The following is a 12,981-nucleotide window of genomic DNA, read 5'->3' on the forward strand; positions in this document are numbered from 1 at the left end:
GCAAAGCTAATTTTTACGCTTACTGAATCAACTTGTACACACTACGCTGCTCTATCCCTCAAGCTCATTTTCTGACTAAGTTATGTTTACCACTAAATGCAGCCCAGTTTTTCATTCACGTTTGCACTGGCATATAGCAAATACAAATTCGGGCCACACTTTGTTGTCCTTTTCATGCCCAAAACCGCACTGAAATGCACAGCACGAGTGCAAGGTTTTTTACTTTTAACAATGTGCATTTTGTCATAAAAATATGAATCGCAATCGGAGGTAGGCAATATTTGGACAAAAATGATCAACACTATAGAAAAAATCCATAAGAAGCTGTAAAAGTCAAAAAAGATAACATCTTCCTAATTCTGGTAAGTGTGTTTATTTATTAATCCATACAACAACAACAAAAATCATGAATGTTAAAGAACCTTCTACTTCGGTAAACTTTAGTTTATACTTTGTAAAAATCCCTATTTCTCACTCCTGTAACATTTTCTTTGGGAGGTTCTCAAACTACCTCATAACATGCCCATGAAATACATCGCTTATCTACTTTACAGATGAGAAAATCAAGCAAAGCATAATTAATTCATTCTTCTAAAGTTGTAATCATCCCTAATATAAAGATCAAAGATACTCTACTGTAATTCTGGGCGTAAGGGAGCAAAACAGAGAAGCAAAGTTTCAGTCTCCGAATCCCATGGTAAATCAGGGATAAACCTCCTTCTTGTAGGGTGCTAAGAAACCGATTTAAGATTAATCTATCAAATACACCCACCTCTCACAAGGTTGTAGGCAGAAGGATGTGCCACTAAGACAAACGACGAGCTGCCATCCTACAATGTCACTGGCTTTGCCACTTGCAATCAGAATGGCTAGAAAATGGTATTTAACTGCTAACTTCAGTCTGCAGAGGGGACGGAGATTGTATGAGGCAGATCTGGGACTGAGAATAAGATCGTGCGATGGTGGGAAAGATCTGTTCCTTCCAAAATACTGAGCCACTCCAATAAGCTGGAGGTTAAAAAAAATGCTGCAGAATAACTGATGATTTCATCAAATGTACAGAGAACTTGAGGCTGAAATGTCTATTTTGCTTGACAAGCGAAGCAGACACACTGAGAGGGAGTGAGTAAAATACATTAACTACAGAGTTAGCGAGAGGGTATCAGAAAACACTGATTTTTCAGAAAACCTTCTTAATAATCTCAAAAGTGTATGCAAGGCATTTAGGGGGAATCTGTGGCTGGCTTCTCTTCCCACAAACAACTGCAGGTTGACAAAAAGTAAGCCCTATGGTGGGCCTGCATCATCAGCACACACAAAAACTTGTATTACCCCAAGGACACAAGTCCACCATCCTCAGAAACCTGAGGGATGTGTTTTTGACAGCCACCACATCCAAAGGCGGTGGTTAGATACTATAACCAAGGCATAACCAAGACTTCAATCAAATGCAATAAAATCACAGGGTAGTAAAAATTCAGCTTTGGTCTAGGAAAAAACCCACCACTATTCTGCATGGTATCACCAATATTCAGTATCATGTTTGAAGGCTTCACAACACGCCAGATTTCTTTACCGTCACGCATGATGTATAGTACTTCCCATCTTAAAAGCACCCACCGATGTGAAGGAATGTTGCCTGCAGGACACGCGACCAGGGAAACCCAGCAAATTGATTGCAACACCAAAACAAGCAGTAGCACGGGATGGGAACAACTGGCCAGGTAGCAGCCCTGCAGGAACAAGCCTGGGAGCTACAGGGAATCAGAAGCTGAATATAAACCAGCAGCATCACACAATGACAGCAAAGATACCCGGGATGTCTGAACAGGAGCAGAGCCTCTAAGGCACGGGCAGCTATCCCTTCACTCTGTTCAGTGCTGGCGAGGCTGCTGGGCAGCGTATTCCACAGGGACATGGCTCCATGGGAGCAAGCTCATGGTCTGAATGACCAGCAATCTAGAAAGTATGATGCGGACTAGGGAAAAGTTTGGAGAAACTAGAGCCATCCGGTCTTTAGAAGAACTGGAGTCCGCATTTCTGCAGCAGAAGACCAAAGAGATGGAACAGAACACGAAAGACAGCCAGAAAGCTGAGGAGCAATAGCTCTGCTGAACATCTGCTGTGAAGAAGATGGGAAATAGCAGGATTAAACAGCAGCAAGGATGTTTCAGGTTAGACCTTAGGAATAACTTTCTAGTGTAAAGGCTGATGAAGCACTGGCAGAAGGTGCTTAAATGAGAGGTGGAGACTTTTTAAGAAGAAGATTAAACAAACAGCTTGCAAGAAGAACACGAGTACACCTGACCCTGCTTGAGGTGGAAGCAAGATGAGGTGACAGCCCACGGCCCCGCCCAAGCCTACGGAGATGTTGCAGCCCTGAGCCTCTCCATGGGGCCGTGCAGAAGACACTGCCGAACAGAGCTCACGCAGCTGACCTAGGACAATAAAACAGACGCGCCCAGGAGACGTCCGGGTACAATGACAAAATTCTAATGCCACATAACAAACCTCAAAACTAGAAGCTTACTGAACCTTTTTTCTCCCTCTCCTTTTAGATTCCCCACCCCCCACAATTTTAATATAATTCCAGGAATTTGAAATATATGTAAAAATACATTCTTACAGCTATTCTCTCCATACTACAGGTTTAACAGTGAACTCTGTACAATGCCTTAAAGCTCCGAAATAACCTGTCATCAGCTCCATCCACTTGTGCATTTCATTTTTCCTCTTACTATCCTTCCCACCCTGCTCCTATTTTCTTATTTTTTCTTTTTTTTTTTTCCCTACACTACAGAATTATAGTGAAAGGCAAGATAAACAAAGATGATTAGATGAAAGCCACAAGCTGAAGTATGAGAGATTTACTTTATCCTTGGTATCAACAGAATTAAATACATCAGGGAGGAATGAGGTATATTGATAGCTGAAAGGTTTGTTCATTTGAGTTCACTTCTACAGCAAATTTTCTGCTAGATCCACTTTTGAGAAAGTCGGAATGTAATAAACAGTTATTCTCTGTAGGGTTATGGACAAGAAAGAGAAGAGTTATAAGTAGTATTGATTTGGGGTGAAATGGTAGAACGTGACAATCAATAGAGCTTAGTCAGATATAAAATAGAAGGAGTCACACAAGTCATGACAGGATTATTACAGGAGGCAAATCCTGGTATCAGCTAAGGAAGGGAGGAAGCCATAAATGGGATCCGAAATGTAAGCCGTGGATTGCTTTATAGAAAAAATAACCCTAAACTATTCATTTTCATTTTTTAATATGTGAGATAGTTTCTATTTCAGCATATTGTCACTGCTGTTTTTCTAAAGCTTTTGAAACAAATTCTTTCCACCTCCATAGTATTTTCATTAAATGTCATCAAAGCGCTTTTCAAATCTCTGAGAGAAGTATGATTATCCTTATTTAACAGATAATGAGAAGATAGAAAGAGATTGGGGCTACATTTTCCAAAGCAGTCAGTAATGCCGGCTGCCTTCTGCCTGGGTACGCAAATCCATAAAATGAGAGTCCTACAGAGACGAAATTTTCAAAGGTCCCGGGAAACCACAACTTTGGTCGATGTCAACAGCTGCTTACAAGTTCTCAAACTCTGGGTCACAGGTTGGGGAGCCAAAAGCTGAGCCTTCACAGCAAGCTGTGTAAGCACAGTAAGCTCGCTTACAGATATAACAGAGCCTAAAATAGGAGAGATCCTAATTCACAGTCCTCTGTTCTAATTACAAAACTCATTATTTTTACCACCAGAATGACTCAGGGTGAAAAAAACCAACCACCATATATTCTACTACACGAAAGATCTGTGCATTTACCGGTATTTATATAGTACCTAACTTCCGAGCACAACCACACCGGGAAATAATAACAGTAATAACTTAGAAACAGCAATGAATATTTTTCACTGGTTATTTTAACCATGCACAATCGTTCAGTGTATTGCCTTTTCCTAGACTCTGGTCAAAAAAACCCAATTCTTGAAAGACCCTAAAAAGCCTTACAAATGGAATTTGATCTAGAATTAGTTACACTACCAAGGTGAAAGGCAGCGGTGTTAATAACAATCAACATCACACAAGAATTTATTGCAGGCTGTGATGAAAACTACTACATTCAAGGGAGACATAAACCATATTTTGAAGAACCTCTTGCACTAATCAGCTAAATAAATGCCAACAATCAAACTGCAGGATATACACAGCCTCAGGGAGGAGGGGGCCTTAGATCGTTCTCATTTTTATGAATGGAGGCGTAAGAAGGAGGTTAGCGAAGGACAGGGGCTTACACAACTCCAATTGCAAGGAAGGCACAGGACAGGCAGAATGGCACCACCACATTATAACGCGGGCTGGCCAGGAAACCAAGGGTAACGCAGTTGCAGAAAAAAAAGCCCTTGATTTCTAAAGAGGGATTCGTAGAGACTGCAACAGTTTAAAAGCTTGTTTAGCTGGAATCACATTTGCAGTCACGGGATTTCTACTGGAAAATGGCATTATAGCCGCGAGATAGAAAATTAGGACTGAATCACATCAGGCAGAGGATGGACAAGATGACCTCTTGAGGTCCTCGCCAGCTGTATTTCTGTAAGTTTATGTTCAGTGACAGAAAACACATCTGGATCGGAGCTGCTTGGGCTTAGGCATTCAAGCTAGAAAATTTTGGCATAAGTCTTTGGCAGGAGAAGAAGCCCATGCAATTTTTATATCGGACTCTGTCTGCCATTAGTGATGCGATTCAATCAGAAAATGGCTTATTCCCCCAACACAAATATATAATACCATGCCGGAGTAGAAATGTGAAGCTGCTCTCATTATCACAGCTAAGTTCATTTTACAGCAAAGCAGTTTACTTTAAGACTTTTCCAGCAATCCAAGTCTAATTATGGAATCAATTTAAAGCAATTTTGTAATTAAATGTATCTGCTAAAAATATCTCACAGGCTCAACAATTTAAAATGATAGTGGAAAAATGTAATTAAAATGAAAAAGGCCCAATAAGGCTGGGTCGTTCCTCCACGAGGAGAGTGCTGAAGGACGTTGCGTTTTCCGACCCAAATCGCCTGCTTCCTCCCAAAATTTCTGCTTTCCCCAGCTGCACGGGGATTTAGCACCACGAGTCATCTGAGAGATGTCCGAGCGGACCGCGGTGGGGGAAGGCTTTTTTTTTTTTTTCCCCGCTGAAAAAATGCGCTGTTTCAAAATCATGCTGCACTTACACGGAGCTACTGCTCCCTAGCAGGGGCCGGGGTGAGGCTCCCTCCTCCCGGGGGTCCCCACGCGGGGTGCCGGAGGCTGCTCGCCCCCGCGGCGGGCAGGGCAGGACGGAGCGGCGCTCCGCTCCCCTCGGAGGGCACCGGGCGCAGAGGGAGGAAGTTTCCCCGTTCCCCCCTCCCCGGGGCCGGGGCTGTGGGGGCGGCAGGGCGAGGAGGTGGCTCGGCCCGGGTGCCGGGCGGAGGAGGGGGCCGGGGCCGGGGCCGGGGCCGCGGCCGCTCACTCACCGCCCGCCGCCGGCCCCGGGCCGAGGCTCAGCGCCAGCTGAAGCCACAGCGCCGCGGCCAGCGCCCGCCGCCGCGCCGCCGGGAGGGCACCGCCGCCGCTCGCCTGCTTCCCATGACACATCTTCTGCCCGCCAAAGGCATCCGGTTCGCCGCCGCCTGCAACGAGAGAGCCGCTCCGCCTCGCCGGTGCCCGGGGCTCAGCGCCGGCTCCGCGGGTCGCCCCCGCCACCCCCGCAACCCGCGGCGCGGCTGCCCCCGCACCGCCCCCCCCCCCGCCCGCCCGCCCCGGGGCACGCACCCGCCCGCCCCGCCGCCCTCCCGGCCTCGCAGCTCCCCCGGCCGTGCGCCCCCGCGCTGCCCCGTCGCAACCCCCGCTCCCGCCGCCGCTACCTGCGGGAGCCCCCCCGCCAGCGCCGGCGGGCACCTCCGCGGCTGCTGCCGCCGCCTCCGCCGCTGCGGCTCGGCAGCCTGCCGGGGCCGGGCGGGCGCGCACACACACGCAGACACACGCACACGCACACACCGGCACACGCAGGCACGGCTGGCCCTACCTGGGAGTGGGGCAGCGGGGAGCCGCAGACGCGCACCTGCCCGGTCCGCCCGTCCGCGGCCGCGGAGCGGAGCGCCGCCGCGGGGAGCCCTGCGCTGCGGGACCGCCGGCGCCCAGCGGCAGCGCGGGCAGCCCCGCCGCGGCGCACACGCATGGCAGCCGCGGGCAGGGCTGCGGCGCCCCTCCGCGCCCGGCGCGGCGCGGCACGGCGCGGGTGTCCCGCCGGGTGGCAGCCGGGGCGGGGGGCTGCCGGCGGGGAACACAGGCAGGCGGGGGCGGCAGCTCTCACTGCCCCGCTCCGGGGGCGCCGAAGCGCTTCCACGGGCGGAGAAACGCGAAGTTAAGGCTTGCGGTCCTGGTAGTTTCTGGTCGTTTTCACTTCAAAAGGGGGGTTCATGGTGGGCAGCTCTGAGGGAGCATCTTTAATATGCCCTGTGCTTCATCAGGTAGGCATAACGTTACATATGACATGCAGTTTATCAATGCCGATGCCAGTTCCGCATCATTCACAGTATGTGGGAGGGAGAGGGGGTATTACAGAGCGCTCTCGCCCATCAGCTGCCATTGGGGAAAGGCAGTACGCCCAGGCTTGCCGGCTGAAGCAGTTTGCCTGTTAGGAAGCAGCACCCAGCTGGATTTAGTCAATCTGTGAAATTCACTGCCACGAATCACTCAGCCGGACACTGTCTCGTGGCTTAAACAGCTGAGGTATAACCCTGTGTTTCCTGGTGCCATCTACAGTGCGCTGAGTTAGGGGTATTGCCCCTTTACCCTCAGCTGGGCATTGCAGGCCTTCCTTTGCTCAGAGGTAGCGGAGGGTGTCCTTTAACTGAGGAGGTTGCAGAGATGGTGTTTGTGAAGCAGATTAAGGTGTGCGGGACACTCCTGGGACACAGTGAGGGGAAGAAAACCAGGGACAAGAGAAGACACATTTGTGACAAAACATGCCTGGGCCTAATGCAAAGCCATACCCAAAGATACATGGGCTCCTACTAACAGCATGTGGAAATAGCACATCCTGACGCTTCAAAGTTAATAGTCAATATTGGTAAAGGTATATGTACAGCTGGACTTGCTTTCAAGTGTCTCAGCCACCTGATGCTGTCTCCTCCGAGTTAAAACTTAAGGCTATTCAAGAGGGATTTTACCTCAAATCAGTGCATCATGTATCAGTTCAAAGAGCAGTGTAAGAAGCATAGTTCTTTATCTCTTTACTCTCCCCTGGAGAACATGGGCATCTCCTAGTGAAATACAGATTTTCTGTTAAGAAAGGAAAAGAATGTAGCTGATTTTCAGCTAAGAGAATGTTTTATCTCTGAGATACCTTTGCTGCTCCTTTTAAACAGGAAAATTTGGAAACTATAGAGCCTTTTCACTCAAACATCATTTCCTGACCAGGTGAGTTTTCACCTCCCCAGTCCAGCCCAAAGAGAGAGTTCAGGTTAGTAATAGCTCTTTTAAGCTGAGCAAATACAACACAGGCACAATTACATGATAGAGATGGTTCTTCTGAGGCAGTAAGCTGTTGGCTACTACAGGTGGCAGGACAGAGCAATAAAGCAGCAATTCCTATTATCTGTAATAGGTTGATAATTATTTTTATGTCACTGGTTTGATAGCTTTAATTTTTTAAATCAAAATAGCAAAAGATACTGTCCCTAGCGAGCTAGCGCTATTCCTGTTTTGCACCGATTAAAATGCAAAGTGCTGGCTGCTAAGTGTGTTCAACGTGTGGGGGGGCATTACACCCAGATACATACTGGCCTTCCGAGGAGGAAGAGATGAATGAAATAATGTCCATCAGTGTTGATAGGTACTATTTAACCCTCGTTACTGCAGTTTGCTCCTTACCCCACATGTGTGTGGCTGTGCTCCTGATGCCGTGCAGTCTGAGGATGGACAAACAAGTGCTCTAGGCGTCTGTCAGCCACCCCAGGTGAGTGGGAGTACCACCGCTCCAAACAGCACCAGGAAATCAACGTTCGCTTGTTCAGCAGCTCTTCTTCAAAATCTTCATGAATTGTAAAAATTCACCTCTTGCTGAGCAGCGCGCAGAGGTAGGATGTAAGGTGGAGACGGCGGCCAAAGGGCTGGGGGGTTTGGCCAGGAGTTTGCGAAGGAGTTTGGCGCGCATCCCTGTCATCCAAGAGCAGGGAATAGAATCATAGAATCATAGAATCATTAAGGTTGGAAAAGACCTCTAAGATCATCGAGTCCAACCGTCAACCCAACACCACCATGCCCACTAAACCATGCCCCTAAGTGCCGCATCTACACGTCTTTTAAATACCTCCAGGGATGGTGACTCAACCACTTCCCTGGGCAGCCTGTTCCAATGTTTAACTACTCTTTCAGTAAAGAAATTTTTCCTCACATCCAATCTAAACCTCCCCTGGCGCAACTTGAGGCCATTTCCTCTCGTCCTATCGCTTGTTACTTGGGAGAAGAGACCAACACCCACCTCGCTACAACCTCCTTTCAGGTAGATGTAGAGAGCGATGAGGTCTCCCCTCAGCCTCCTTTTCTCCAGGCTAAACAACCCCAGTTCCCTCAGCCGCTCCTCATAACACTTGTTCTCCAGACCCCTCACCAGCCTCGTTGCCCTTCTCTGGACACGCTCCAGCACCTCGACGTCCTTCTTGTAGTGAGGGGCCCAAAACTGAACACAGTATTCGAGGTGCAGCCTCACCAGGGCCGAGTACAGGGGCACGATCACTTCCCTGCTCCTGCTGGCCACATTATTTCTGATACAGGCCAGGATGCCATTGGCCTTCTTGGCCGCCTGGGCACACTGCCGGATCATGTTCAGCCGGCTGTTGACCAGCACCCCCAGGTCCTTTTCCGCCAGGCAGCTTTCCAGCCACTCTTCCCCAAGCCTGTAGCGCTGCATGGGGTTGTTGTGGCCGACGTGCAGGACCCGGCACTTGGCCTTGTTGAACCTCATACAGTTGGCCTAGGCCCATCGATCCAGCCTGTCCAGGTCCCTCTGCAGAGCCTTCCTACCCTCGAGCAGATCAACACTCCCGCCCAACTTGGTGTCGTCTGCAAACTTACTGAGGGTGCACTCGATCCCCTCATCCAGATCATTGATAAAGACGTTGAACAAGACCGACCCCAAAACTGAGCCCTGAGGAACACCAGTTGTGACCGGCTGCCAACTGGAAGGACTCCTGCAGCCCAGGAAAGCCCAAACTGAGTCAGGAGCGGCAGGAGGTGGAGGAGGAAGGAGCCTGAGGCAAGCCTGACTGCAGAGAGGCAGAGGGGAAGGAGCTGCTCTGCTTTGGCTTGGACTTTGTTTCTGGAAGGGGTAGATTGCCTGAAGGGCTACAACAGCTCAGTGACCAGAACTGACATCTGTAATCAATTTTAGTGCATCCTCCTGAGTTGAAGTGGGGCCAGAGCAGTAATCGACAGGCTGGACCTGAAGCTCTGAGCTGCTGTTACACAGCACACACTGTAAAATACGGGAGGATTTGTCCCCTGACGATCCCCCCACAGTGTTTCACAGTCACAGATTTTGTGATTTTGTGCCTTCCCACACTTGGTTGCCCTTCCACTATTTATTTTAAGCAAGTTTACAGCCGTGCCTCAAACCTGTAGGGACTAACCCTGAATCGCCTCTGGTGGGGATAACCCCTCACCAGCGCTAGCGCAGACGGGCTGAAAACAAGTCAGAGAGATGTCGTGATGTTTTTTTTCTCCATACATCCTCACAGAGCTGCCTCCATCTCCCCACACCACCACTGTGGCTAAAATTGCCTCTCGTTAGCAGCCATCCCCCAGAATGAAGACAAAAAGCACCAGTGCTTATCTGTGCCCACCAAAAGCAGGTTCCTGTTGTTTGGGCACAGTAAACATCGAGGCGGTGCCGGTAGTGGGGGGAGATCTCCGCTTCCTCGCGGCAGGTCGTGGGTGCTGCCATGTGGTGAGAGGCGTTTCTGGCTGGCTTCACCCTCATCGGAGGAAGAGGGCTTCAGCTCCCCTCCAGCTGGTGTGCACAGCGGGCTCCTGGCTGCTTCTAGCAAGTGTACGGTGGGCATCCCAGCTAGATTTTGGCTGTTTGTGGGTTTACAGCTTATCTTCTCCCAGAGCTTCGTAGTCTTCTTCATGAGTAAAACATTGTGCATATATTTGAAGTTACAGGATTTTATTTTTATCCTGCCATACACACTCATCTATTTAATTCTCTTATTTTTATCTTCCCATGCGCACTCATTTATTTGATTATCTTATTCTGAGATCCATGCTGGATAAAAGGCTAGATTAAAAAATGCAGCTAAATGCATCCAACCCAAAAAGTGGTCCCTCACTCCAGGCCAAGTGACAAGAGCAGTCACATTGACTCTGCTCAGGACTAGAGAACAGGAAGACCATGCCCACCCTACACAGCATTTGACCCTGAGTCCTTAATACAATATAATAATTTTCTCTGTGTGTGTGTGAAGGTGTAGGAAGCGCTGTTCAAAGCATCGAAGACCACACGAGAGCGTGTGCCACCACCAGTCCGGGTGGTGCTCCTGCAGTGTGAACCTGATGGTTGGTGTTGCACAGCTGGTGCCGCGGCACAGAAAAGTGCTCGAGGATGCTCGAGGATGCAAAGCCAGGACAAAAAGGGGACAGGGGGAGCCAAGTCTGGTGTAGTCTTGTTCACACTGCTTATTGCGAAGGTCTCTGGACTAAATTATTTCCAGAACTGCAGTAAGGTATTGTTTCAAAGGGAACAAATTTGTTCACTCCAAAAAAAGAGCTAGGGAATGAATTAACATGAGTGCAGTGTGGACAATCTGGGACCAAGACCTGTGAGTAAAAATAGGGTAGACACACCCAAAGAGCTGCTCCGTATCTAAGGTAGGAGTCAGATGGAAGGAAGGCTTTTAAGTCCAAATTTGCAATACGGCTCTCCTCCCATAAATGAAACAGCTATTTCTTAGCCTGGGATATGCCAAAATTCATTAGGTTCTTCCCTTTTTATCTGAAGCCTTTGGACACCCACTATTGCAGTTATTCCAGCAGTGTCCCATGCTCAGCAGCTCAAGAGCCTGAGCCTGTCCGGGACCCGAAGACACACATGGGGCTGCATGTGACCTGCACTGTCAGGGCACTCCTCGATGCCAGCCAGCTCAGGCTTTCCACAAAGCAAACTGTGTGCAAACTAGGTCAGCGTAGAAATGTGGTTCTGCCCATGTTTGCTGGACAATGTAACAGTTAGAGCTCTCATCCAGGAACTGGGAAACCAAATTCCTTGGTCTGAAGGAGCTCAAACCTGTATCTCTTTGCTTTTGTCAGTGTACAGACACTGAAGGTCTATCTACGTAAGCATATTGAACAGTTCTAGGACACCAGATCTCATTTCTCTGTATTCTTAAAATGTTATCACACCATTAGCTTGGGCTACCTAACACTCTTCCAAGCCTGGTTCAGGAGATGCTATGGGCCAGAGACTATTCCCCGTAGGTGGTTTGTGTACAGCTTCTCAGTTTCAGAAAGTAAAGAACTTTAATGATACGGACATCAACCACCCTGTGCCGGTTGGCCTCACTGCATAAGAGTGGTAGTTGGCACCTTTAATTTGCTAACCAAAATGTAACCCAAAATGTTAGGCACTGTGTCTTTGTGGATTAAGTATTTTTTTATTAAGATATTCCTTCTCCATATTTTACCTGCTCAAAAACACGGTCAGAAGGAATTGTCCTAGTGATTTGACTGTTGGGTAGGTAAGTTTCATCCTTTAGTTAGATTCTAGCAAGGGTGAAAAGGGTGTAGCGGTGATTGTAGCTAAGGGTAATGAGAGAATTTATTTGTGGCAGTGTGAGACTGTAAAAAAGCCATCAGCGCAGGTTAGTTGCAGTTGAATGGGTATAGGGGTGGTCAGTCCATGGGGAAAAGAACAGCTTAACACAGAAGTCTGCAATTAATTATTTTAAAATATAAAATAGCAATGACTAGCACTGAGATTTTGCTGGCAGAACATCATTCCAGGCTGTAAGTACATATTGTTGCAATACATCCTCCAGACCTCCTGGCCACAGACCAGCTTCCTTTTTCATCGACCACAAGGAAGAACTATTGCTTCCCAGCCCCCCAGCCCACACGTATCATGTTGTTAAAGACAGTTCTGCATGTACAAATAAGAAAAATAATTCAAGCATCATCCAATGAAATGCGGGGGTGTGCTAAGGGGAGTTCTGCATGCCTTGTAAGGCACAAAACTATTAAGGGCTAAGATTTAATAATGACCTTGTCGTGTCCTTATGGCAGATAATAGCCTAAGACATGTGACATTTCTTGTATTCTTAACAGGGTCAAGCGTTCAAACATTTTCAAACAAACACGTGACTGCTGATTTTACCCCTCTATAAATGAGATAAGTCATTCAGGCAATTTTTTCATACCTAGAGTATGCTATATTTCAGTTTTAACTTAGAAATATTAACGAGCCTAGATTTCACAAAAAGAAGATGTGCATGGGTGACCTGGGGAGGCATACATTATTAAACCATGTAAGAATACACAGATGCTTTTCAAAGAAAGGTTTTATCTTCTTAGGTGTTAATATTGATGTCTTACTGTTAATATTCAGGAGTGAATGAGTTCCTGAGTATTTTCCAATCTATTTCCAAGTGTGCTTTGGTCCCTTCCAGAGCACGCCTGGAGACCCTCCTCTTCATCGGGACATTGCCTTTGCTTGACTCTGCAAGAGGCTACCCCCCACACCTCTCTGTGTAGATTTGTATTGGAAATCTCGATTTCATCACTTCAGTTCATCCCTGTCTAGAAAGGCCAGCTTTCTCACCTACGTGTGCCTGAAGAAGGTGATTGCCGTCCGTTCAGTAATTGCAGGGATTGCAGGAAAGCAATTATTCTAAACAGAATACTTTAAGGTGATTGCGTAGAAGAGAGGCTTGCCTCATAAGTGTGCTT

At 47.9% G+C, this 12,981-nt stretch overlaps 1 protein-coding gene across 1 annotated transcript in view; it reads right to left on the reverse strand.

Annotated features, from left to right (window-relative positions):
* The window catches only part of SUSD4 (sushi domain containing 4), a gene marked incomplete at its 5' end in the record, with an annotated part of 74,717 nt that extends 69,110 nt beyond the window's left edge, over positions 1-5,607 (reverse strand). Inside the window, one exon of the mRNA XM_076335333.1 lies at positions 5,511-5,607. Coding sequence (XP_076191448.1) covers positions 5,511-5,607 — 97 coding nt within the window. The remainder of the gene's footprint in view (positions 1-5,510) is intronic.
* Positions 5,608-12,981: the final 7,374 nt, after the last annotated feature.

This window comes from Aptenodytes patagonicus, chromosome 3 (genome assembly GCF_965638725.1).
Source record: "Aptenodytes patagonicus chromosome 3, bAptPat1.pri.cur, whole genome shotgun sequence".
Taxonomy (NCBI): domain Eukaryota; kingdom Metazoa; phylum Chordata; class Aves; order Sphenisciformes; family Spheniscidae; genus Aptenodytes; species Aptenodytes patagonicus.